At 33.4% G+C, this 23,611-nt stretch overlaps 1 protein-coding gene across 1 annotated transcript; it reads right to left on the minus strand.

The window, feature by feature from the left end:
- Positions 1-17,208: 17,208 nt before the first annotated feature.
- LOC114166683 lies at positions 17,209-18,703 on the minus strand. Its single transcript, XM_028051449.1, has one exon. It carries the CDS (start codon positions 18,689-18,691, stop codon positions 17,390-17,392), a length of 1,302 nt encoding a protein of 433 aa, XP_027907250.1. The 5' UTR covers positions 18,692-18,703; the 3' UTR covers positions 17,209-17,389.
- Positions 18,704-23,611: the final 4,908 nt, after the last annotated feature.

The raw sequence follows: 23,611 nt of genomic DNA on the forward strand, positions 1-23,611 counted from the left end.
GCCACAACCAGCACACTCACACCGGCAACACTCGCCAACTTGAGCCACAACTCAAGGGTTTCTCGTGTTCATCCGCCATCCCGAGCCACAACTCAAGAGATGTTATTCCGAGCCATAACTCAAGGAATACCATGTGTTTAACCCCTATCCCGAGCCACAACTCAAAGGATACGTTCCGAGCCACAACTCAAGGAACATCAGCAATCCCACCTTTAAAGCATCACTAGAAGCCTTGTAGATCACGTCTAAAAATTCCAACAACTAGGACTTACAACAACCAAATCGCCTAGCGGGGACACGTACCGCTAGGCGCTATCAGCTTCCAGACTGCTTGGCGGGGGACGCGTACCGCCAGGCGCCAAGCGCCTCAAAACACGCAAACATAGCAACCACCGCCTAGCCAGTCAGCCCCCACCGCCAGGCGCCAACGCTCTAGACCCCACTGATGCTCTCGCTATTGCCTAGCGGAATACATCTCATCGCCAGGCGCCTCCCGCCATGCAGATTCCCTATTCTGTTGCTATCGCCTGGCGAGTTGAACCCGATCGCCAGGCGCCATACCAGAACCTCGTCAGGTACTGATTTCTCTACACTTCACTCCACTGTTAGGTCTCAATACATGCATTTTTACTTCCCAGAGTACACATTTTCAATGAATATTATAACACCAAGATTGGTTTATACCAGTATGAGCCCTCTTATCCTATCTTACTAGTGAGTTACTCTAATTAAGATTAATTAGCAATTCACCAAACAGCCAAATGCAACTCATATACATTATATATCATAACCTGACCATATTATGAGTAATTCATCCATTAAGCTCTCACAGGCATTTGACCCTATTTTGATACTTAACCTGATCAAAGTGTACCCAACACCACTGCATGCGTATTTCAGCCATAAACCTTATCTGACAGATTTCTTTTCCCTATCTACACTATAGTTCAAACCTTATCTCATTAACCATACTTAAGTCTCCACTCTCCTAAGTGTCCAATTCATCTCGTTCCCCAATTTCTTCACGCCCACGAACTATCACACAATCAGCACAAACTATCACACACCCAGCCCGAACCAATTCAACCAAAACCCCAGAATGCCACTGGTGCAACGCTGCCGCCTGGCGGTAACCTGTCTTCTGCCAGGCAGTGTATCAGACCTGGAAAAAAACATGGTTTTTGTCACCCCTGCCAACATTCTCATTCACTCTCTCTCGCCTCTCTCGATCCAATCTCTCCCATCTTGGCACAATAAATCCAACAATACAACCCTCCAATTCAATACTACTGTACCCAGCAAGGATCACAACAATTACACCTCAATTGTACCCCACTTTCCGACCCTTGACATTTAGCCACTGTTTCATTCACTTATACCTACTAATGCTTAAAAATGTACATCATACGATATCAAAATCATTCGTTAATAACCACGAGTAGCTTTCCCACCGATCAGAAACAGCCCAGATCACCAAAAACATTGATTCGAGCCAAAACCTGCTCGCGTCGCCTGGCGGTTCACTTGCTACCACCAGGCACTTCATCCAAACCCAGAAAACTGAAGAATTTCTATGTGTCGCCTGGCGGCCAGGTATGTGCCGCCAGGAGGTTCCTTCTCCAAGAACCCAGAATTGCACAAAAGGGTATGAGCCGCCTAACGGCTTTGAAGACCCGCCAGGCAGTTTCTGGAAAATTTCTAGAAACGTGAAATTGTACAGTTTTTAACCCAACAGAGACATCCAAATAAACATTCAATCATACATATATTTATGCACATATATATTAGCGAGTAAAACTCCTCTAACCTGAATCCTTTTGCTTATAATTGGTTTGCTTGAAAGACTCCAATGATCACCAACGTTCCCCCTTTTGGTGTGCTCTCACTTTGACTCCAGAACCTCACTCAAACCTCACAAATCTCTGTGATTTTCGTGCTTTAATTCAGGTTGCTATTTCAGCTTGCCAAAACCCTCACTATGACCACTTTTTACCCTTTTAAACTTGACTTTAGTAGGGTTTAATTGCTCAAAAACGAAAATTACATAATGATAATATTAATTACCATTTATTTGGCCTTTATGATCAATTTTTCAGCTACCCACTGCCCCTTAACCATCTAGGGTTTCTATGTCCTTCCACCTTCATGCTAAAAGAATTCTTGGCAAAAAAATAAAGTTTACTTTTGGTTTACCAAGATTTGAACCCCAAACCATGCAATGCCAAGTCTATACCAAACCATCATATCAACTCATATTTCATGCAAACAAACATAATTCAAGTATCATATTTATTCACCACATGATTAACCTTTATTTAAAATAATAACAATTAATAACACAAATTTAGCATACATAGGACTTGAACCCAAGTCCTTTCACACAATCAAAGTACTCTCAGCCATTTCAGCTAGTACTTTTCCACATCATACCAATCATAATTTAATGTCATAAATGATTTTCCCACCCGCATTTATTAATTAATTAATTAATTAATTAATTAAATTCCACGGGTCTTACATTACCCCACCTTTTAAATTTTTCGTCCTCGAAAAAGAGAACTTACCAGTGAAAAGATGAGGATAAGACCTTCTCATGACATCTTCCATCTTCCATGTCATTTCCTGAGTTGCCTCATCCCATAGCACTTTCACCCTCCTGATCTCCTTTCCTTTAAGCTGCTTTACTTGGGGATGGATATAGGGATGTACATATCCCGCCATAATACCCGTCCCCGTTTAAATTATTAAAATATTCACAATTAATTAAGTAACCATATATATATATATATATATAATTTTTTATTTCTTCTAATTATTTGGTTTGTCCTGAAACTCATTCGCATCTCAATTATATATTTCATCTTATCATAACCTTTATGTAATTATGTTAAAAAGATGTATGTCAATTAAAAATTTTTTATGTCTCACATTTGAATATTTCTATTATTTTTAATATTTTATTTATTGTATATTTTTCTTTCACGTGAGAATGTTTAATACTCTCAATTTAAGTATTTAATAGCACAAACCTTTCGTTTACTAGGTAATATAAAAAAATCCTTTATTTATTATTATTAGTTTTTGTTTCATTTGAAGAACTCTTTTGTTTCACTAAATTTTTTTGTTATTTCTCAACCATTGAGTATATATGTTGATATTTGAAAAGTTTTCTTAGATCTCTAAGATATTTTTCAACTTATCATACCCTTAATTATACTTTTGTTTTCCTTTGTGCGATTTTTTTCAATAGTCTCTCAAATTGTTTGTAAACATTTGTTAATTTTTTAATATTTTTATTTGTTTTTTATTTTCATTATGTACAATACTATTTCGATATATTTTATCTAATTATTTTTATTTTCTAACTCATTATCAATCATACTGTAATTTTTGAACTATAATTGTATAAGTAACTTTTATTTACTACAATATAAAATTTTAATGTAATTGTCATGAATATTTTTTCATCACCATCCAACATAATTGAAGTTCAAAAGATACAAGATCTATGTTAAAATTTTATTATTATGATTATTATTTGTTCTTTGTATCATTTTCATCAAGTAATGTATTATAACTTTTATTAGTGTATCAAAAAGAAATTCATTAGAATTTAAAAGATTGAAGTAAACAAACATTTAAAATATATTTTAATTTGAATATTTGTTTTCCTTTTATATTTAAAAAAAAAAACAAATTTTATCAACTAGGTTTCATTAATGTTTTCAAATTTAATAAATGTGTTGGTTCTCATGAAATTTTATTTGGTATTATAATCTAAAATGTAAATAATTATAATTTATTTTAAACTTTTATTATGATTATTATTTATTCTTTGTATCATTTTGATCAAATGATGTGTTATAATTTTTATTAGTGCATAAAAAAGATATTCATTAGAATTTAAAAGATTGAACTAAACAAACATTTAAAATATATTTTCATTTGAATATTTGTTTTCCTTTTATATTTTTTTAAATATTTTTAAATTTTATCAACTAGGTTTCATTAATGTTTGTAAATTTAATAAATGTGTTCATTCTCATGAAATTTTATTTGGTATTATAATCTAAAATGTAAACAATTATAATTTATTTTAAACTTTTATTATGATTATTATTTGTTTTTTATATCATTTTGATCAAATGATGTATTATAACTTTTATTAGTGTATAAAAAAGAGATTCATTAGAATTTAAAAGATTAAAGTAAACAAACATTTAAAATATATTTTACTTTGAATATTTGTTTTCCTTTTATATGTTTTAAAAAATATTTTTAAATTTTATCAACTATGTTTCATTAATATTTTCAAATTTAATAAATGTGTTGGTTCTCATGAAATTTTATTTGGTATTATAATCTAAAATGTAAATAATTATAATTTATTTTAAACTTTTATTATGATTATTATTTATTCTTTGTATCATTTTGATCAAATGATGTGTTATAATTTTTATTAGTGCATAAAAAAGATATTCATTAGAATTTAAAAGATTGAACTAAACAAACATTTAAAATATATTTTTATTTGAATATTTGTTTTCCTTTTATATTTTTTTTAAATATTTTTAAATTTTATCAACTAGGTTTCATTAATGTTTGTAAATTTAATAAATGTGTTCATTCTCATGAAATTTTATTTGGTATTATAATCTAAAATGTAAACAATTATAATTTATTTTAAACTTTTATTATGATTATTATTTGTTTTTTATATCATTTTGATCAAATGATGTATTATAACTTTTATTAGTGTATAAAAAAGAGATTCATTAGAATTTAAAAGATTAAAGTAAACAAACATTTAAAATATATTTTACTTTGAATATTTGTTTTCCTTTTATATGTTTTAAAAAATATTTTTAAATTTTATCAACTATGTTTCATTAATATTTTCAAATTTAATAATTGTTTTGGTTCTCATGAAATTTTATTTGGTATTATAATCTAAAATATAAACAATTATAATTTATTTTAAAGTATTTGATGTCGAAGAAACAACCATCCTTCTAATATTGAATATTTGATAATATTATGTTTCCTTTATCATAATTTTTTATTATTTTATAAAAATTAATTAAAATTAATATTGAAGTAATAAGAAAATGGGTATGGGTATGGATATGAGATTATACCCATTACTCGGTGGGGATGGGGATGAGACAAAAGTTTGATACCCGTTGGGTTTGGGTATGGAGATGAGAATGAATTTTTTTTACGGGGATAGGTATGGCGAAATCCGTGCCCGCTCCACCCCGTTGCCATCCCTACGTAGGAGTAGGGGGTTTCTCAGTCCTTAATGCAAGATCCATATCCATGCAGCCAAGAATAATATCAATATTTTCTTTCCGGTCCTTAAAATTTGTTCCATTGAAGATTGGAACAAAATTTATATTGCTAGATACATAAGCGATCGTTGCTGAATTGAGAACAAAAGAAATAAACTAATTATGCTCACATTATAAAAATAATAAATAAATTCAAATAATGGTTTAACCCATATCAAGATACCTAATGATATCAAGTCTTTGGACAACAATATTAACTGCTAGTGATATCCTTCTTGTAATGGTCAAACATTGATAATAAGGCATGTTCAATAATAAACCTATCTTTGGATTGATTTTATTATCAACTTGCAAAACCTTATAATTATCACGTATTTACCGTTACAGGTGTGTATGCAACCTGACCAAGTATTAATCTTCCTTTAGGTCGATCAATGCTTGCATGGATAAAAAGAATACATACAAAAATTTAACACTTTTTTTATGAATAATTTTATATAAGAGGTACCGCTTTGGCGATTTCTTGTTTTAATTAACTCATTTAAAATGTTAAATAAAACCAGAATTTGATTATTTATTTATTCCAAAACTAAATATATTTATTTTATATATTAAATAACTAAAATATATAAAATAAATAACATTATATTTTATTAGGGTCTAATATTTCCTCATTTATGAGTTAACCCCTAAACTGAATATATGCCGCAACTTTAGAGCAATGCACAACCATCATTGACACAACCAGACTGGAACCCTAGCCACTATCACATTCCACCACGATGCTAAGACCCATGGCATGCCACCATTGCACGGTTTGAAAGCGACAACGAGAAACCATCGAGGAAGACCTTCCTCCACCCGCTGCAGCATCCCCGTTGTGACCAAAGACAAGAAGTCGCGAGCCTCCGCTGCAAAGCAGCCCCTCCCCCACGAACTAGATCTGCCTCACATCTCCGGCGACCACCATAGGGGATCAACAAACCACAGCGACAGAGGTTGCGCGCCATTGTAGGAAGCCACTGCAAGTCATGCACCGCTGCAGGAACCACCACGAATCGCGTCGTTGCAATCCCTTCTCCTACGACTCCATCATCGACCATCGGAGACCTCCGCTTCTGCAAAATCATTGTCGATGTAGAATGTACCTCCATAGACCTGCAGAAAACCAGAAATGGAGGTGCATTTGCAGAAGGGGAAAAGATGTCGCTCGTGGAGTAAGAAGTTGTCGCTCGTGGGGGAAGACGAGGGCAGCGCTGAATTTGGGTTTTAAGAAACCCTAGGATTCTTAATTTGGAGTTTTTTTTTATTTCCCCAAAATCAAAATTGGGATTAAGGGTTCTATAAATTAAACAGAATCTGAATCCTAAAAATAACTTCCAAAGACAGACATGAATCAAATATAGGTGGCTCTAATATCAATTGTTAGACACTAACAGTTATAATTCTAATATTGATTTTAATGATCAATCATAAATATTATCCCATATCCATAAACATGCTATAAATTGAATGTGAAACCGTACCTGAGTTTGACATAATGATAATATTATTAGAGAATTGTTGATCCTCTTATCTTCCTTCTATAGAGCACATGTATTTCCTTATAGATTTTCTCTCCTGATGGCTCTTAGAAGGGGACCATGACCGTTTAAATAACCTAATTTGGTTAATTACTTTAATATTCAATATTTCTAATTTGGCTCCTCATCAAATTAGAAATTACTTGCAAATTGTTCGAGTGGAAATTCGCTCCTACACCCCAAACACCTTTAATAATAAAATGCTAATAAAGATACACTTTAAATGAAAAGATAAAATCACACTAATAATAGGGATGTCAATGGGTGGGGCGGGTATGGATAATAATTTCCTGTTACCCTTTCTACTAGATAAATATCTGCCATGTACCTGTCCTCATGTCCAATGTGATGTTATGTAGATACCCTTATATGTTTTTTATATTTTTTTAATATATGCAAATATTTACAAAAAAAAATTCTAAATATATTTAACAAAATATTTTAACCATAAAAATCTATAAAAAAAATTGTATAAAATATATAAAAAAAGTATAAAGTGATAAAAAATGTATACTTATTAAAATCTAAGAAAGATCTATATAAAAACCTATAAAAGATCTATATATAAAACTGAATTTCAAACTTTCAATCAAAGATAAAAACATTCAAAAAAAATATAATCAATTTTTTCAATAGAAAAAAATATATATAAGATTACAAAAATAAATTTTAAATCACGTTGAATCCAATAGTGTTTGGATCAACAACATAACATTGTTCGATTGATTCCTGAAAAAATAAATAAGTCAAAATCACTATCAATCCATATTGTCGTTTATTTTTGAATGAAATATTAAAGAAATTATTAGCTTCGTCAATATTCAAATGTTGCACCATTCACTAGTGAAAAGAAAGCCTTTTTATACCAGTTAAAAAAGGCTTTTTATACCGGTTCTGGAATCGGTATAGATAAATGCGGTATAAAAAGTTTTAACTTTTTATATCACTTCCATGACAGGTATAAAAAAGCAAATTTTTATACCATTTCTAAAATCGGTATAGAAAGTCCATTTTGGATAGGAAAACTTTGTAATAAAAAAGTGCCTTATTATATCTGTTATACTTCCAACCGGTATAAAAAGTTTCAACTTTTACACCGATTGTGGCCTTAACCGGTATAAAAAGTGATTTTTTTTGTTTTTTTATGAAAAATTCATTATGCTTCTTACCATATACAAAACCTATACTTAATTACCCAAAACATCCATACAACATATTTCATTCAATCCAATATTTACATGAAATACAATATAATGTTTATATGAAATATAATATAACTCCAAACCGAATGACTACACATTTAAGAAAACTCATAAAATACCTAACATTATCTCCTATAAACACTTAAAAGATATGAAGTCCACTGGTCATGGACTTCCTTCAAGAATCCTTGCTCCATTGGAGACGTGTCAATGAAAATCTAAACTGAGTCAACAAATTACCATATAAATTGTACAAATTGGATTAAGTTCATTGTTATTCATCTAAAGGTTTGAACTAAAATCAAGATTTTCATATGGTAATTGATACTGGTCAGATGAGGCTTATAATTGACTACCGAATGTTAAATAATATTGACATTGAGACCAATTGTGGTGATTCACTATGAAATGGGCAAACGAGATTCTTGTGATGGACCCTTGATAGAAGTTCAATCTCGGATTTAAACTTAACAGTGCCCTGCATGGATGCTTTTGTAGCCCGTTTGATAGCAACCAACTCCCTAGAGGGAAGAGTTCCTTGGTAAACCTTGTGAAAGAGGACTAATTACGTCTTGCAGATAAGTAAACAAGATAAAAACTATTTGGAAAAATACTTGGTTAGCAATAATAGTTATAACAAACATAAACAACATTTATAATCACTTCTTAATAATTGAAATTTAATAATCACTTCTTAATCTGTTAAAAAATTTCATAATCAACATTTACATAATTCTTAATTCTTGGAAGTTCGCAGTAGTACTTATTACAAACATAAACAATCTTTCTTAACTTATTTAAAAGTTAAAAAGATAATCATATATCTATTTTAAAACTCTATAATCCTAAAAAAGATGTATATTATACAATATTTACTCTTAAATACGATATATGGAATAAAATATTTATATGACCAACTATGAAATTGGTTTTCACTCAAAAAGTATTCGATAGATAATATTCTTCTCCTATATTTATTATGTAATTGAATTGTATCAAGAAACTTAAAACTCGTAATGAATCTAATTTTAATGGATACATTAAATGAAACCTAACTCTACCCAAAGAATTCAATCAACAAAAATGTAATTAGACTACAAGGTTAGGATTGCAAGCAAGCCACTTCCAGCCCTGAACATGAAGCAAACTATCGAAACAATAACCAACTCTAAAAAGCAACTCACGACTGCAAATATATTGACGAAAAAAATTTTCAATTGGGGAAAAATGGAACTGAAATTTACAAAAGCAAAATGTTTTGACACTACAACTAATGTTTAGAACAAAGACAAGCCCTCTTTAATGGTTTTTAATTGATAAATGCCCATGGTAATATGTTGACTCAGTTATTTCTGACACTAGAGTGAAAATATGAAAATTTCTCTCAAGAACATCAAAGGAGTAGAATAAGATGTTTTTAAATAAATAAAAAAAGGAAAGTCACAAGATGCCACTAGCAAAAACCTGTCCATAGCCTCCAGAATGAATAGTATTGGTTTCTGAGAAGTTATTGGCGTATTTCCTTAGGTTATCAAAAGCAAACCATCGTACTCATTTCTACTGAGGAGCAATGCCACTATTCTTTTTCTCTTACCAATTGGCTGCATTTATAACGACATTGAATCAATAAAAAACTATGTGAGAAGTCCTTGCAAGGAACAAAGTTCAATGAAGGTTGCAACAGTCACTTCGTACCAAAGGGGTTCAACCTTGCAAATCTTTCTACCCTTCTTTTCTAGCGAATGGCATACATCCATGCAAGGGGTGCCGGTATAATAAAGACCACAACAACAACTACAACACCAACTATAATTCTGGTATGTGATGACTTTGATCCTTTTGGTTCTCTACAAGTTCCAACAACAGCTCCAACTCCCTGCAAGTTCGAATCTGTCAATCAATGTTCATTTGTAGGAAGAAAATAAAAGGTTTTAGTTTGTTTTAACGATGCGTTTTATTCAGCAAAGGTCCAAATGAAAAATTGTGTTTGAACTTAACATATTACCACATACTTGAACACTTCTTGTAGTTATGAGTAAGGATGATTTGCTTGAGTTTTAACATAGTAATCAGTAAATTTGTAGCCTAAGCGTTTCTTAAACTTCTTGAGTTTTTAACATAGTAAACCAACAACATTGACTTCCATAAAGACGAGAAGCTTCAATAGCTTTTGTCCCACTGCTCTGTAAGCTTCTCGTAGTTCAGCTATTCTACTTAAACGAGGCTCTAACTGACTAACTTCATGTTCCTCGCCAAACCTTGCTATCCTACTTGCTAAAATCCCTTGTTGTTCCAGAAGGAAAAGGACAATCTTTTCAATATGAATTAACAAAGGAAGTGAGTGAAACACAGTACAACACAACAAACATGGTCCTCATCATATAACCGGCAATGAGGTTGGATTCAAACCAGACATATTGGACATGGATGTAATGGAAAAAGTTCTTGAAGTAAGAATTTTACTTCCTTCTACATAGAGATTTGGCAGGAAAGTTTTGCACTCTTATTTTTCTCCCCTCAGGTTAGTAGTGAAGATGTTATTAACATGGCTAGGGTGTTGGCCTTAAAGGAAGCACTCATGGTAATTTTCATAAAAACAATTTATGATAAATTTCAAGCTTCATTCATTTAACCATTGATTCCATAGTAACTGACAAATACTACCACTTAAATTAACTAAAAGATAACTATTTACAACTTATAGTTTTAGGTTCTGGTTTTTAGACTTAAAATCATTAATTAGATTTAGTTAGCTTAGGTTAGTTAATTTAGCTTAGTTGGATTACCTAGAATAGAGTAACTAGTAAAAGTATGGATATAATCTCATGAGTAATTTTTTTAATTAAATTATGTTTTAGTTAAGTAATTAGTTTAGTGAACTAGTAGATAGTTAGTTTCTAGTGTAGTATATTATAGTATAATTAACTTCAATAGATAGAATAATGTAGTTTAGTGATTAGGCTTAGTTAGACTTAACTTTGGTAATATAATACTTGGTTTAGGAGTGTTCAAATTTAATAGTTATCATATTGCCTTAGAATCATGAATAGTATCCTCTTATTGATTTTTTCGCTACCTATACTGACTTTTAATCGATATGCATTAGGTATGTTTCATTTCAAGTTTTTACCAAACCTTTTTACTAAATAAGATGTTGCTTGGGTTGAAATTCCTAAATGTTATTCTATGATTCTTGCTAATAGAGAGATTCTTATATATTGTGCAACTCGCGCATGGTTGAGAATTGGAAAGAATTCCATTCCTTTGGATATCTCCATTTATAAGTTCATCCAGAATAACAAAACAATGGCCACTCTCCGGAACATATGGAATAACATAGCATGCATGTCTACAACCATGACTTTCAAATATTTTTAGTAGACAAAAACCAAGTCATTTATTTGAGGAATTGTCTCCAGTTTATATAAATTATTGATTTCTATATGAATTTTTAAAATCTTCGAAATAAATATTGCAGTGCACCAAATACATATTGTTAAATTGGATAACCTATTCACCTTAAAATCTTTGCAGAAATAGCTAACCCAACAAAAATAGAAAAAAATGGGAAACATCAAACCTAGCAAAAACAGTAAACCCAACAAACAAAAGGAGAATAGTGATATTCCCTAAACATGACATGGAGGAGAGAAACACAAACGTGAACAGAGGAGAGCAACTCTAATGAAGGAATGAACGCAAATGGTGAAGGAGAGAAGAATGGAGGAGATGACGATAAAACAGTGGACGGAGAACACGAATGGCTAATGTAAGCGACGAATGCGAGTGGAGAAAGCGAGCGGCAAGCGGAGAAAGCGAGCAGCGAACGAAAAACAGTTTATTTTTTTTTATTTTTTGATCGGCAAAGAATTAAATTAAATTAATAATAGAGCACTTAAGGGGTGCTTTAACCCATTTACAAAAAGATGAAAGAAAGATGCAGTGCATCTCCAAAACTATGCTTCTACAATAATCTGGCAGAACAATTAAATTGGACTTTCAATACTAGAGCTATGCCTTCCCAACGTCAAGCTGGGTAGGAATCATAAGATTAGCCACCCATATTGCACCTTCCCCGGCCAGTCTACAAGATTACACAGAAAGTGAATACAAAATTAGGTATGCATGGTTCGTTGCGCTCCCGAGACTATGTTCTCTTGGTTGTTACGGAGTAACCAAAGAAGTGTGCAAAATCACTGATGAAGAGCTCATTGCTTTAGACATGGGAATCCTTTTCATGCTCACCTGACAACTTAAACACATAAAGCATCATATCATAGAGATTTTAAACACACAATAGGAGCGAAGTACCAGTCACTATATGAAAACTTTACTGAAGAAATTTTATGTTTCAACCAAGCCCAAGCGTTAACTTGAGTAAGACTAAAAATATCTTCAGTGTCAACTTTCTTTTGCTTAAAGATCACCTCATTCCTATGTCTCCAAATTTCCCCAACTATAGCCAGCCACATTCCTTTCCACATTGTGTTTTGCCTAGTGTTCAAGCTACTCATATGAAAGTGTTGAAAGTGTATCCTAGCTTGGTTGCGATGCACTGAGCTCACCCTTATCCAGCTATCACACATTTTCCACACCTTTTGAGACATTGCACAAGAGAAAAATAGGTGTGATGCACTCTCTTCACAATCTAGGCAAAACTCACACAAAGAGTGTTGTAATTGGACTCCCTTCACCGATAATTCATCCTTTGTCGGTAACTTATCCAAGAGTAGCCTCCACCCAAATAATTGTGCCTTCGGAATCACTCTTATACTCCATAACTCTGTGAACACCTTATCGCTTTCCCCTTCGGAGCTACCATCAACTTCATATATGCAGACCTTACAATGTATGCTCCTTCTACGGTTTCCTTCCAACTCCAAGTATCCAGATTCCCTTTCCTAAATGTACAACTATTAATTAGCTGATAGAATTGTGCTTCCATAGCTTGCTCCCAAACAAGTCTTTGTCTCCTCCAAACCAATTCCCAAACCCATGTGTTGTCGACCCAATGTCCTACTCTAGCTATGGGACTTTGTTTACTTTCTGAGATTAGATATAACCTATGGAACCTTGAGCTAAATGGTGCATCCCCCACCCAAAGATCTTCCCAAAATAGTACTTTGTCTCCTTCTCCTATCAGCCAGTCTTTACAGTTTTCAAACCATGCTCCTTGTGTTGAGCTTCCACAGACCTTATGGATGTCTTTCCACCACCTTGAAGCAGACTTCGGGATGACAATTTCATTAAGGTTCCTCCATGACCCATATTTTGATTCTAGCACCTCTCTCCACAGGCCTTTGTCCTCCACGCCTAATCTCCACTTCCATTTTGCTAGAAGTGCTATATTGAAGTTCCTAATTTCTCTTATTCCCAAACCTCCTTCCTCCTTTGGTTTGCATATGTTTTCCCATCGAACCCATGCTATTTTCCTATCCTCAATGCTCCAACCCCATAGAAAGTTCCTTTGGATTTTCTTTAACTCATAACACACGCATTTAGGTGCTTTAAAGAAGGATAGATAGTACAACGGTAGTGCTGATATTACTGATTTGATAAGGCAAACACGACCAGCCATAGACAAGAGTTTACCTTTCCAACTTGATAGCCTACTTCTGACTTTGCTAACAATTGTTTGCCAAAATTGTTTCTTCCTTGGGTCCCCCCCAATTGGCAAACCTAGGTACAAGAATGGGATTTTCATATGCTTACAGTTTAGAATGCTGGAGAGGTTGTTTAAATGAATGGCGTCTAAACCTAGGCCCCCAATTCTAATTTTGCAAAAGTTAACCCGAAGACCAGACGCCAATTCGAAACATCTTAAAATGGCTTTTATTACATAAGCGCTACAAGTAGTTCCATCAAACATGAATAACGTGTCATCAGCGAACTGTAATAACCCCACTTTAGTCCCTTGAGTACCTACTTAAACTCCACAATACAGACCTTTCTTGACAGCTTGTCTTACCAGCCCTGCTAAGCCCTCTACTACAATGAGAAATAGGAATGGTGCCATAGGGTCCCCTTGTCTAAGAACCCTAGTTGGGACAAACTCTTTGGTAGGGCTTCCATTCACCAGCACTGACATTGAGGATGATTCCATACATTCCTTGATCCATCGAATCCACTTTTGGCAAAACCCGAGTCTAGCCATCATGTCGTATAAGAAGTCCCAGCTTACCGAATCATAAGCTTTTTCATAATCAACCTTGACTATAGCTAGTCTCTTTTTTTGGGTCTTGTATTCTTCCACCGTTTAATTAGCTACTAGTATACTATCCATAAGACCTCTTCCTTTAAGAAACGCAGATTGAGAGTAGTCAATGATCTTAGGTAGTACCTCTTAAGTCTGTTTGCAAGAATCTTTGATATTATCTTGTACACGCATCCCACCAACGATATTAGCCTATAGTCATCCACTCCTAAGGGGATTTGTTTCTTGGGTACCAAAGCTATAAAGGAGGCATTACAACCTTTTGGTATTCTACTAGTACTGTGGAACCATTTTATCGCTTGACACACATCATTCTTCAAGGTAGCCCAATTTTGTTTTATGAAACAAAAATTAAATCCATCCAGACTAGGGCTTTTGTTACTCCCACACTGATTTATTGCCTCCACTATCTCGTGTTCCTTTATTTCCATTATCAAAGACCTATTATCATCTTCAGAAATGGTTGGGAACTCAATATGGTGAAGGCTTAGGTGTATGTTGTTAGGAGTTGTGAAACGAATTTCAAAGGCCGACCTTACCTCTTCTCGAATTTTGTTTGGATCCTCACACCACATGCCATTCACATCCACCCCTTTGAGTTCATTCTTAATTTTGCTCCATCTAATTTTAGAGTGGAAATACTTTAAATTTATGTCCCCTTGTTGCATCCATTTAATTCTTGCATTTTGATTCATCATTGAGCTTTCCTTTTGTAATAGCATTTTTAGTTCGCACAACAGGTTCATTCTTCTGAGCTTTTCCACATCCTCTAAGCTACTTTCATCGTCCTTCTTGTCAAGGTCCCCTATTTCCATTATAAGCTTTTGTTTCTTAGTGCCAATTAGCCCAAAAACCTCCTTGTTCCAAGATTTTAAGTCGTACTTGAGCTTTTTTAGCTTCTCTTTTATAGTTGTCAATGGGTTCCCTTTCCCAATATAAGACTTTCAGGACCGCTTGACCACCAGTTTGAATGACAGATCATAATTCCACATGTTTAGCGTTTTGAAAGGCTTAGGTCCCCAATCAATTGAAACTGGTTTTAAAAGTATAGCGCAGTGATCAGATACTTGTCTGCCTAGAATGTATTGTTTACTATCCGGCCAATAGTTGAGCCACTCTATTGAGATCATTATTCTGTCGATTATGCTTTTAGTTGTTCCATTGTCCCTATACCATGTATACTTTCCCCCTATTAGAGGTACATCGATCAGTTTTGAGGTATCTATAAAATTATTGAACCCTTCCACTTCTCTTTTCGTTGTATAGCCTCTTGAGTTTAAACCTTTTCTTTCACTGCTTTTTCTCACTGCATTAAAGTCACCAGTATACACCATGACTTACACACGTTCACTGCTTTTATTAAGGTTAGATCCTTCCACAATTCTTCTTACTCAATAATGACACTGGAAGAATACACGTTGAACACAACCACAGGGATTGGGTTTTCTTTATATTTGTTTTAGGTCACTAAATCACTTTTTATATTTGTTTTAGGTCCAACGACTATAAAATAACTTATATTATTTACAAAATTACCATTGTCTCTCCTTTTATACATGATGAATTTAAACAGGTATAATATATGTATAAAAAGCCAATTTTGCACTTGTGATTGTATAAAGTTCATAGCACGACAAAGGAAGGGTACTTGAAAAATGAAGATGATATATGTAGCTGTAGAGAAAAAACTAGGTCATTCACTTCTCTACTAATATATATATATATATATATATATATATATATATGAAGGTATATTGATAAATTATAGAGTACGAGTATTCACAAATACTATAATACTCGTACTAACATGTGAATATAAAAAATATTTGTATCGATTACTTACATATATTTATTTATAATATCTATTTTATATTCGTTATGGATTTCATCCATAAATACCTGGTACAAATTATTTTTTACATCTACTAGTAATGTTTACACATTCAAATGATAATAGTAATAGTTATTTTATTGTTTTTTTGAGCCATTAATTTATTTCGAAGTCGATTTGGCATAGTAATCTAAACTCGTGGTAACGGCTAAATTAGGAAAAAATTTCTAAGTGTTAATTTCTACCATGTGGACATAATTTCATTTTAAATTTTGTATATAGTGTATTTCTTTCACAATTTAATTCTGAAATTCTTTCACTAAATATATATAAAAAGTTATTCTAAATTATTTGAATCCTTTATATTCGAGTTATATTCACTACTAGAAATTCTCATATTACATGAGATTTATCTTACAAAATTGTTATAAAAATTTACAAGAAAGGACTTTTTTATGTCATTTTTTCTAAGAATCTTAATTGGTAGGTATTTTCTTTGTTAGTAATTATTTTTTATAAAATTATAAAATTCACAAGTATTTTTTTGTTGCAAAAAGTGTTTTATATAAAATATTTTGCAAAAACATTTGCTAACAATTTCTTGCAAATATTTTTTCATAATTTGTAAATATTTCTTAAAAAATATTAAAACAAAATTAACAAGAAATATGAGTTTTTTTTAATAATGATTTATTAAATTAACATAATAGTTAATTATTAAAATGTATATAGAAACTATTCGGCAAATATAAGTGAAAATATATATTAATAAACCCAAATATAAGTAATATTTATTTATGAGAAAATAATGTTTATTTTAAACCGTAATCGGATTTATAGTTATTATCAGAAAAGATGGTTTAGGTAAGGGGAATGGAGAAATTTCCACCAATTTAACCTTATATCATTTTAGTGGTTTAAAAGCATTTTCTATCTTTAAACTAATTCCAATAAATATAATTAAGAGTATTTAATAAAATATATTTTTTATTCTATAAAAAGAAGAACAATCAACATAGACTGGTTATATAATTCAATGAGGTAGTATTTGTGGTAGCATGCATGTAGTGTCCCTTCCTTAGTTATATAAGAAAACTAAGAAGCTTGTTCATGAAAGGAAAAGAAAAGAAAGGGCTTTATTGGTATATTTTTGTAATAGTTCCAGATGTTTCCTTTGGATTACAACCCTTTCAACAGTAAAGATCACAAATCCTTTGTAACATAAAACCAGCAAATGAGATATCTGAACGGATGAAGGTGAACGAACACTACTTTACAAGACCCAGATTGAGGATTCCCCATGAAGTCTGAGGCCAAGACTTGTCCTTAGCCTTCATCAGCAACACCCTTGTCCACGAAACCCAACCTTCCCAAGAAGTTCTCTTATCCCATGGACACCCCCATTCCAGCAAAAGTCTCAGTCCTTTCTCTGCATGTTTCTCAGCCTCCTCAAACTTTCCCTCTGTCAAACAAACCTGACTCAGCACCACGTATGGCTCTCCAACAAAAGGGTTCTTGCTTATACACCCCACAAGCAAATCTTCAACCTTTGTTGGAAGTCCCCTCTCACACACAGCTTCCCAGTACAAATCTCTTGCAACTATTTGATCTTCCGCCTCTAAAACCTTCGTGCAATCATCAAACACCGGCGGCAACACCAGCTCAATATCATCATTTCTCTCCACATCCACCACCACTCCACCAACCTTCCTTCTCTTCTGTTCAATCAAAATCTCTTCTTCCCTTGCAATCAAGTTGTACACTGCTCCCATCCTTGAAATTGAATTCAGCCACAGACCCGGCTTCCCATCTCCCGGCCACAGAGCCTCCAAATTGTTCCCAGAAAACTCAAGCCGACCGTTCCGGTTATCAAACAGCACATCCTGAAAACCGAATAACTGGTCACAGAAATCTGCCATGGTCATCATCACGAAAACAGCCACTATTCTCCGAGAAACATGCACCCCTTCGCCCGTTCGAATGTGCTTCACCTCAACCCCCTCCGCCGGAACAAGACCCTGCAGTTTCTTCCTCCATCCCTCTTCCCCGTCGAAGACACCCTTCTCCTTGGCGTTCCTGAGAGATATCTCTGACTCTGCAAGGTGTTGCACGAGTTCTTGATCGGAGTAGTGGAAGAGAAGATCGTCGTGGATGAGAGGCTGCCGGGGAACTACACAGAACAGGTGGATGAGAGCCTCGGCTTGGTGGCCCACGTGGCGGCGCACGACTTCACGGCCAGTTGAAGGGTCAAAGATGGCGAGGTTGACGTAGGAGTTGGAGTAGGCTGAGTGGAAGAGACCGCAGAGGCAGACGGAGTGAGGGGCTTTCCAGAGGGTGAGAATGCGATATATGTCGAGAAGGTGGTGAAGGAAGCTGCCATGTTTGTGCCAGCACTCTCCGGCGCCCACGCTTTGCAGAACGCCCACCAGCGAAGGGAGGTTTTCATCGATGGATTGGAGCTCCCCGCGGAGGAAGGGACGAGCACGTTCTAGGAGAGTTTCAGTTGAAGACGGCATGATTATGGTGAAGAATGAAGAGAAGAAAAAAACAAAATAAGAAAGGGATAGCATTCGGCGGATTAAGAGACGTGTGGTGCGTGAATAATCTTATCAAGTCCCACACTCTCCTCATGTATTATTTGTTTTTTGTTTTTTTTTTTGTCAAATCTGGGTCAATTTTAGCGAAAAATTACAAAGAAGTATGATATGATATTTTGACAGATTTTGTTTAATCAAGTTTGTTTTTTAAGGCTCATCAAACATTTTTCTATTTACATCAAACTTTTTTTCATTATTAACGTGTTGCCACGTATATATTATTAAAAGTTTGTTGATAAAATTTTTTTAAAACATAATTCTTCAATTACAAAAGGTTGGTTAACTATTTTTTTTACAGAGGTGTAATTCTAAGATAGATAATGATAGAATGCCTCACTTTTTTGATCCCAAAGTTATCTGTCTACGTGGCATTTATTATTTTAATAATTTTAAACGAAATGGTTATTGGAGGCAGCGGCAAAGGAAAGTTTGCGTCATGTGCACATGCTTTGAATTGGAGAAACATTTTAAATTGCGTTGCATCGTTTTCCCTCGTTTCTTCCGCGCAAGTTTCTTCTTCGAACGGGTTCACACAAGCACAGAGGCATTTGTATCACAAGGCATTCTCTTCCCCAAAAGGCTATCCTTCCATAAAGGTTGGTGTTGTGGGTCGTAGTGGAAGCGGATAGCGGAGTTGTGGAGAGTGGTTTGGGTTGTTGGAGGCGGCGGGTTCTGCGGAAAGTGGTGGGTACCGATGAATTCATTACAGTCTTTGTCAACAAATTTTTGTGTGACGAGTAACTATGATGTTCAAACAATTACATGTGATGTAATGAAAGTTAAGGTTTTTTTAAAAATTTGATATTTGTGTTTTCAGGTATTTGAATGAACTGTCCTTTTATGATTCCATAAGTGTCTTTTTACATTGAATATTTTGTACTACCAGTACTGGAACTGCTTTTAAACTGTATTATTACATGAAATATGGCTTGGACACAATCGAATGGCCATCCAAATAATTCCATCACCATGAATCATCACCAAACAACTAAAACAACTAATTGAAACTGCAGATTGAATTAAAAACCAACTTTTCTGGTGCGAGATTCAAGTGTCCTTTTATGATTCCATAAGTGTCTTTCTACGTTGAACTTTTTGTACTACCAGTACTGGAAATGCTTTCAAACTGTATTTTTACCTGAATTAGGGCTTGGACACAATCGAATGGGCATCCAAATAATTCCATCACCATGAATCATCACCAAACCACTTAAATAAGTAATTGGAATTGAAGATTGAATTAAAAACCAACTTTTCTTGTTCGATAATCAAGTGTCCTTTTATGATTCCATAAGTGTCTTTTTACGTTCAATTTTTTGTACACGCAGTGCTGGAACTGCTTTTAAACTTTATTATTACGTGAAATCTGGTTTGGACACAATTGAATGGCCATCTAAATAATTCCATCACCATGAATTATCACCAAACCACTTAAATAAGTAATTGGAATTGAAGATTGAATTAAAAACCATCTTTTCTGGTTCGATAATCAAGTGTCCTTTTTTGATTCCATAAGTGTTTTTTACATTGAACTTTTTGTACTACCAGTACTGGAACTGCTTTTAAACTGTATTATTACCTGAAATATGGCTTGGACACAATCGAATGGCCATCCAAATAATTCCATCACCATGAATCATCACCAAACCACTTAAATAAGTAATTGGAATTGAAGATTGAATTAAAAACCAACTTTTCTTGTTCGATAATCTAGTGTCCTTTTATGATTCCATAAGTGTCTTTTTACGTTGAACTTTTTGTACACGCAGTATTGGAACTGCTTTTAATCTTTATTATTACGTGAAATCTGGTTTGGACACAATCGAATGGCCATCTAAATAATTCCATCACCATGAATCATCACCAAACCACTTAAATAAGTAATTGGAATTGAAGATTAAATTAAAAACTAACTTTTTTGGTTCAATAATCAAGTGTCCTTTTATGATTTCATAAGTGTCTTTTTACGTTGAACTTTTTGTACTACCAATACTGGAACTGCTTTTAAACTGTATTATTACCTAAAATATGGCTTGGACACAATCGAATGGCCATCCAAATAATTCCATCACCATGAATCATCACGAAACCACTTAAATAAGTAATTGCAATTGAAGATTGAATTAAAAACCAACTTTTCTGGTTCGATAATCAAGTGTCCTTTTATGATTCCATAAGTGTCTTTTTACATTGAATTTTTTGTACACGCAGTACTGGAACTCTTTTAAACTGTATTATTACGTGAAATCTGCTTTGGACACAATCGAATGGCCATCTAAATAATTCCATCACTATGAATCATCACCAAACCACTTAAATAAGTAATTGGAATTGAAGATTGAATTAAAAATCAACTTTTCTGGTTCAATAATCAAGTGTCCTTTTATGATTCTATAAGTGTCTTTTTACGTTGAACTTTTTGTACACGCAGTACTGCAACTGCTTTTAAACTGTATTATTACGTGAAATCAGGCTTGGACACAATCGAATGGCCAACCAAATAATTCCATCACCATGAATCATCACCAAACAACTTAAACAACGAATTGGAACTGCACATTGCATTAAAAGCCAACTTTTCTGGTTCGATAATCAAATGTCCTTTTTATGATTCCATAAGTGTCTTTTTACATTGAACTTTTTGTACTACCAGTACTGAAAATGCTTTCAAACTGTATTATTACCTGAAATATGGCTTGGACACAATCGAATGGCCATCCAAATAATTCCATCACCATGAATCATCACCAAACCACTTAAATAAGTAATTAGAATTGAAGATTGAATTAAAAACCAACTTTTCTGGTTCGATAATCAACTGTCCTTTTCTGATTCCATAAGTGGCTTTTTACGTTGAACTTTTTTTACTACCAGTACTGGAACTGCTTTTAAACTGTATTTTTACCTGAAATAGGGCTTGGACACAATCGAATGGGCATCCAAATAATTCCATCATCATGAATCATCACCAAACCACTTAAATAAATATTTGGAATTGAAGATTGAATTAAAAACTAACTTTTCTTGTTCGATAATCAAGTGTCCTTTTATGATTCCATAAGTGTCTTTTTACGTTGAACTTTTTGTACACGCAGTACTGGAACTGCTTTTAAACTGTATTATTACGTGAAATCTGGTTTTGACACAATCAAATGGCCATCTAAATAATTCCATCACCATGAATCATCACCAAACCACTAAAATAAGTAATTGGAATTGAAGATTAAATTAAAAACTAACTTTTCAGGTTCAATAATCAAGTGTCCTTTTATGATTTCATAAGTGTCTTTTTACGTTGAACTTTTTGTACTACCAATACTGGAACTGCTTTTAAACTGTATTATTACCTGAAATATGGCTTGGACACAATCGAATGGCCATCCAAATAATTCCATCACCATGAATCATCACCAAACCACTTAAATAAGTAATTGGAATTGAAGATTGAATTAAAAACCAACTTTTCTGGTTCGATAATCAAGTGTCCTTTTATGATTCCATAAGTGTCTTTTTACGTTGAACTTTTTGTACAGACAGTACTGGAACTGCTTTTAAACTGTATTATTACATGAAATATGGTTTGGACACAATTGAGAGGTCATCCAAATAAGTCTATCACCATGAATCATCACCAAACAACTTAAACAACTAATTGAAAAACACACTGAATTAAAAACCAACTTTTCTTGTTCGATAATCAAGTGTCCTTTTATGATTCCATAAGTGTCTTTTTACGTTGAACTTTTTGTACACGCAGTACTGCAACTGCTTTTAAACTGTATTATTACGTGAAATCTGGTTTTGATATTATCAAATGGCCATCTAAATAATTCCATCACCAAACCACTAAAATAAGTAATTGGAATTGAAGATTAAATTAAAAACTAACTTTTCAGGTTCAATAATCAAGTGTCCTTTTATGATTTCATAAGTGTCTTTTTACGTTGAACTTTTTGTACTACCAATACTGGAACTGCTTTTAAACTGTATTATTACCTGAAATATGGCTTGGACACAATCGAATGGCCATCCAAATAATTCCATCACTATGAATCATCACCAACCAACTTAAACAACTAATAGGAACTGCTCATTGAATTAAAAACCAACTTTTCTGGTTCGATAATCAAGTGTCCTTTTATGATTCCATAAGTGTCTTTTTACGTTGAACTTTTTGTACACGCAGTACTGGAACTTCTTTTAAACAGTATTATTACGTGAAATCTGGTTTGGACACAATCAAATGGCCATCTAAATAATTCCATCACCATGAATCATCGCCAAACCACTAAAATAAGTAGTTGGAATTGAAGATTAAATTAAAAACTAACTTTTCAGGTTCAATAATCAAGTGTCCTTTTATGATTTCATAAGTGTCTTTTTACGTTGAACTTTTTGTACTACCAATACTGGAACTGCTTTTAAACTGTATTATTACCTGAAATATGGCTTGGACACAATCGAATGGCCATCCAAATAATTCCATCACCATGAATCATCACCAACCAACTTAAACAACTAATAGGAACTGCACATTGAATTAAAAACCAACTTTTCTGGTTCGATAATCAAGTGTCCTTTTATGATTCCATAAGTGTCTTTTTACGTTGAACTTTTTGTACAGACAGTACTGGAACTGCTTTTAAACTGTATTATTACATGAAATATGGTTTGGACACAATTGAGAGGTCATCCAAATAAGTCTATCACCATGAATCATCACCAAACAACTTAAACAACTAATTGAAAAACACACTAAATTAAAAACCAACTTTTCTTGTTCGATAATCAAGTGTCCTTTTATGATTCCATAAGTGTCTTTTTACGTTGAACTTTTTGTACACGCAGTACTGCAACTGCTTTTAAACTGTATTATTACGTGAAATCTGGTTT

Source organism: Vigna unguiculata, chromosome 2 (genome assembly GCF_004118075.2).
Source record: "Vigna unguiculata cultivar IT97K-499-35 chromosome 2, ASM411807v1, whole genome shotgun sequence".
In the NCBI taxonomy this organism is placed as follows: Eukaryota; Viridiplantae; Streptophyta; class Magnoliopsida; order Fabales; family Fabaceae; genus Vigna; species Vigna unguiculata.

Bases quoted from the DNA above. Each gene is read 5' to 3' on its own strand.
- LOC114166683 (XM_028051449.1), bottom strand. From the start codon at position 18,691: ATGCTATCCCTTTCTTATTTTGTTTTTTTCTTCTCTTCATTCTTCACC.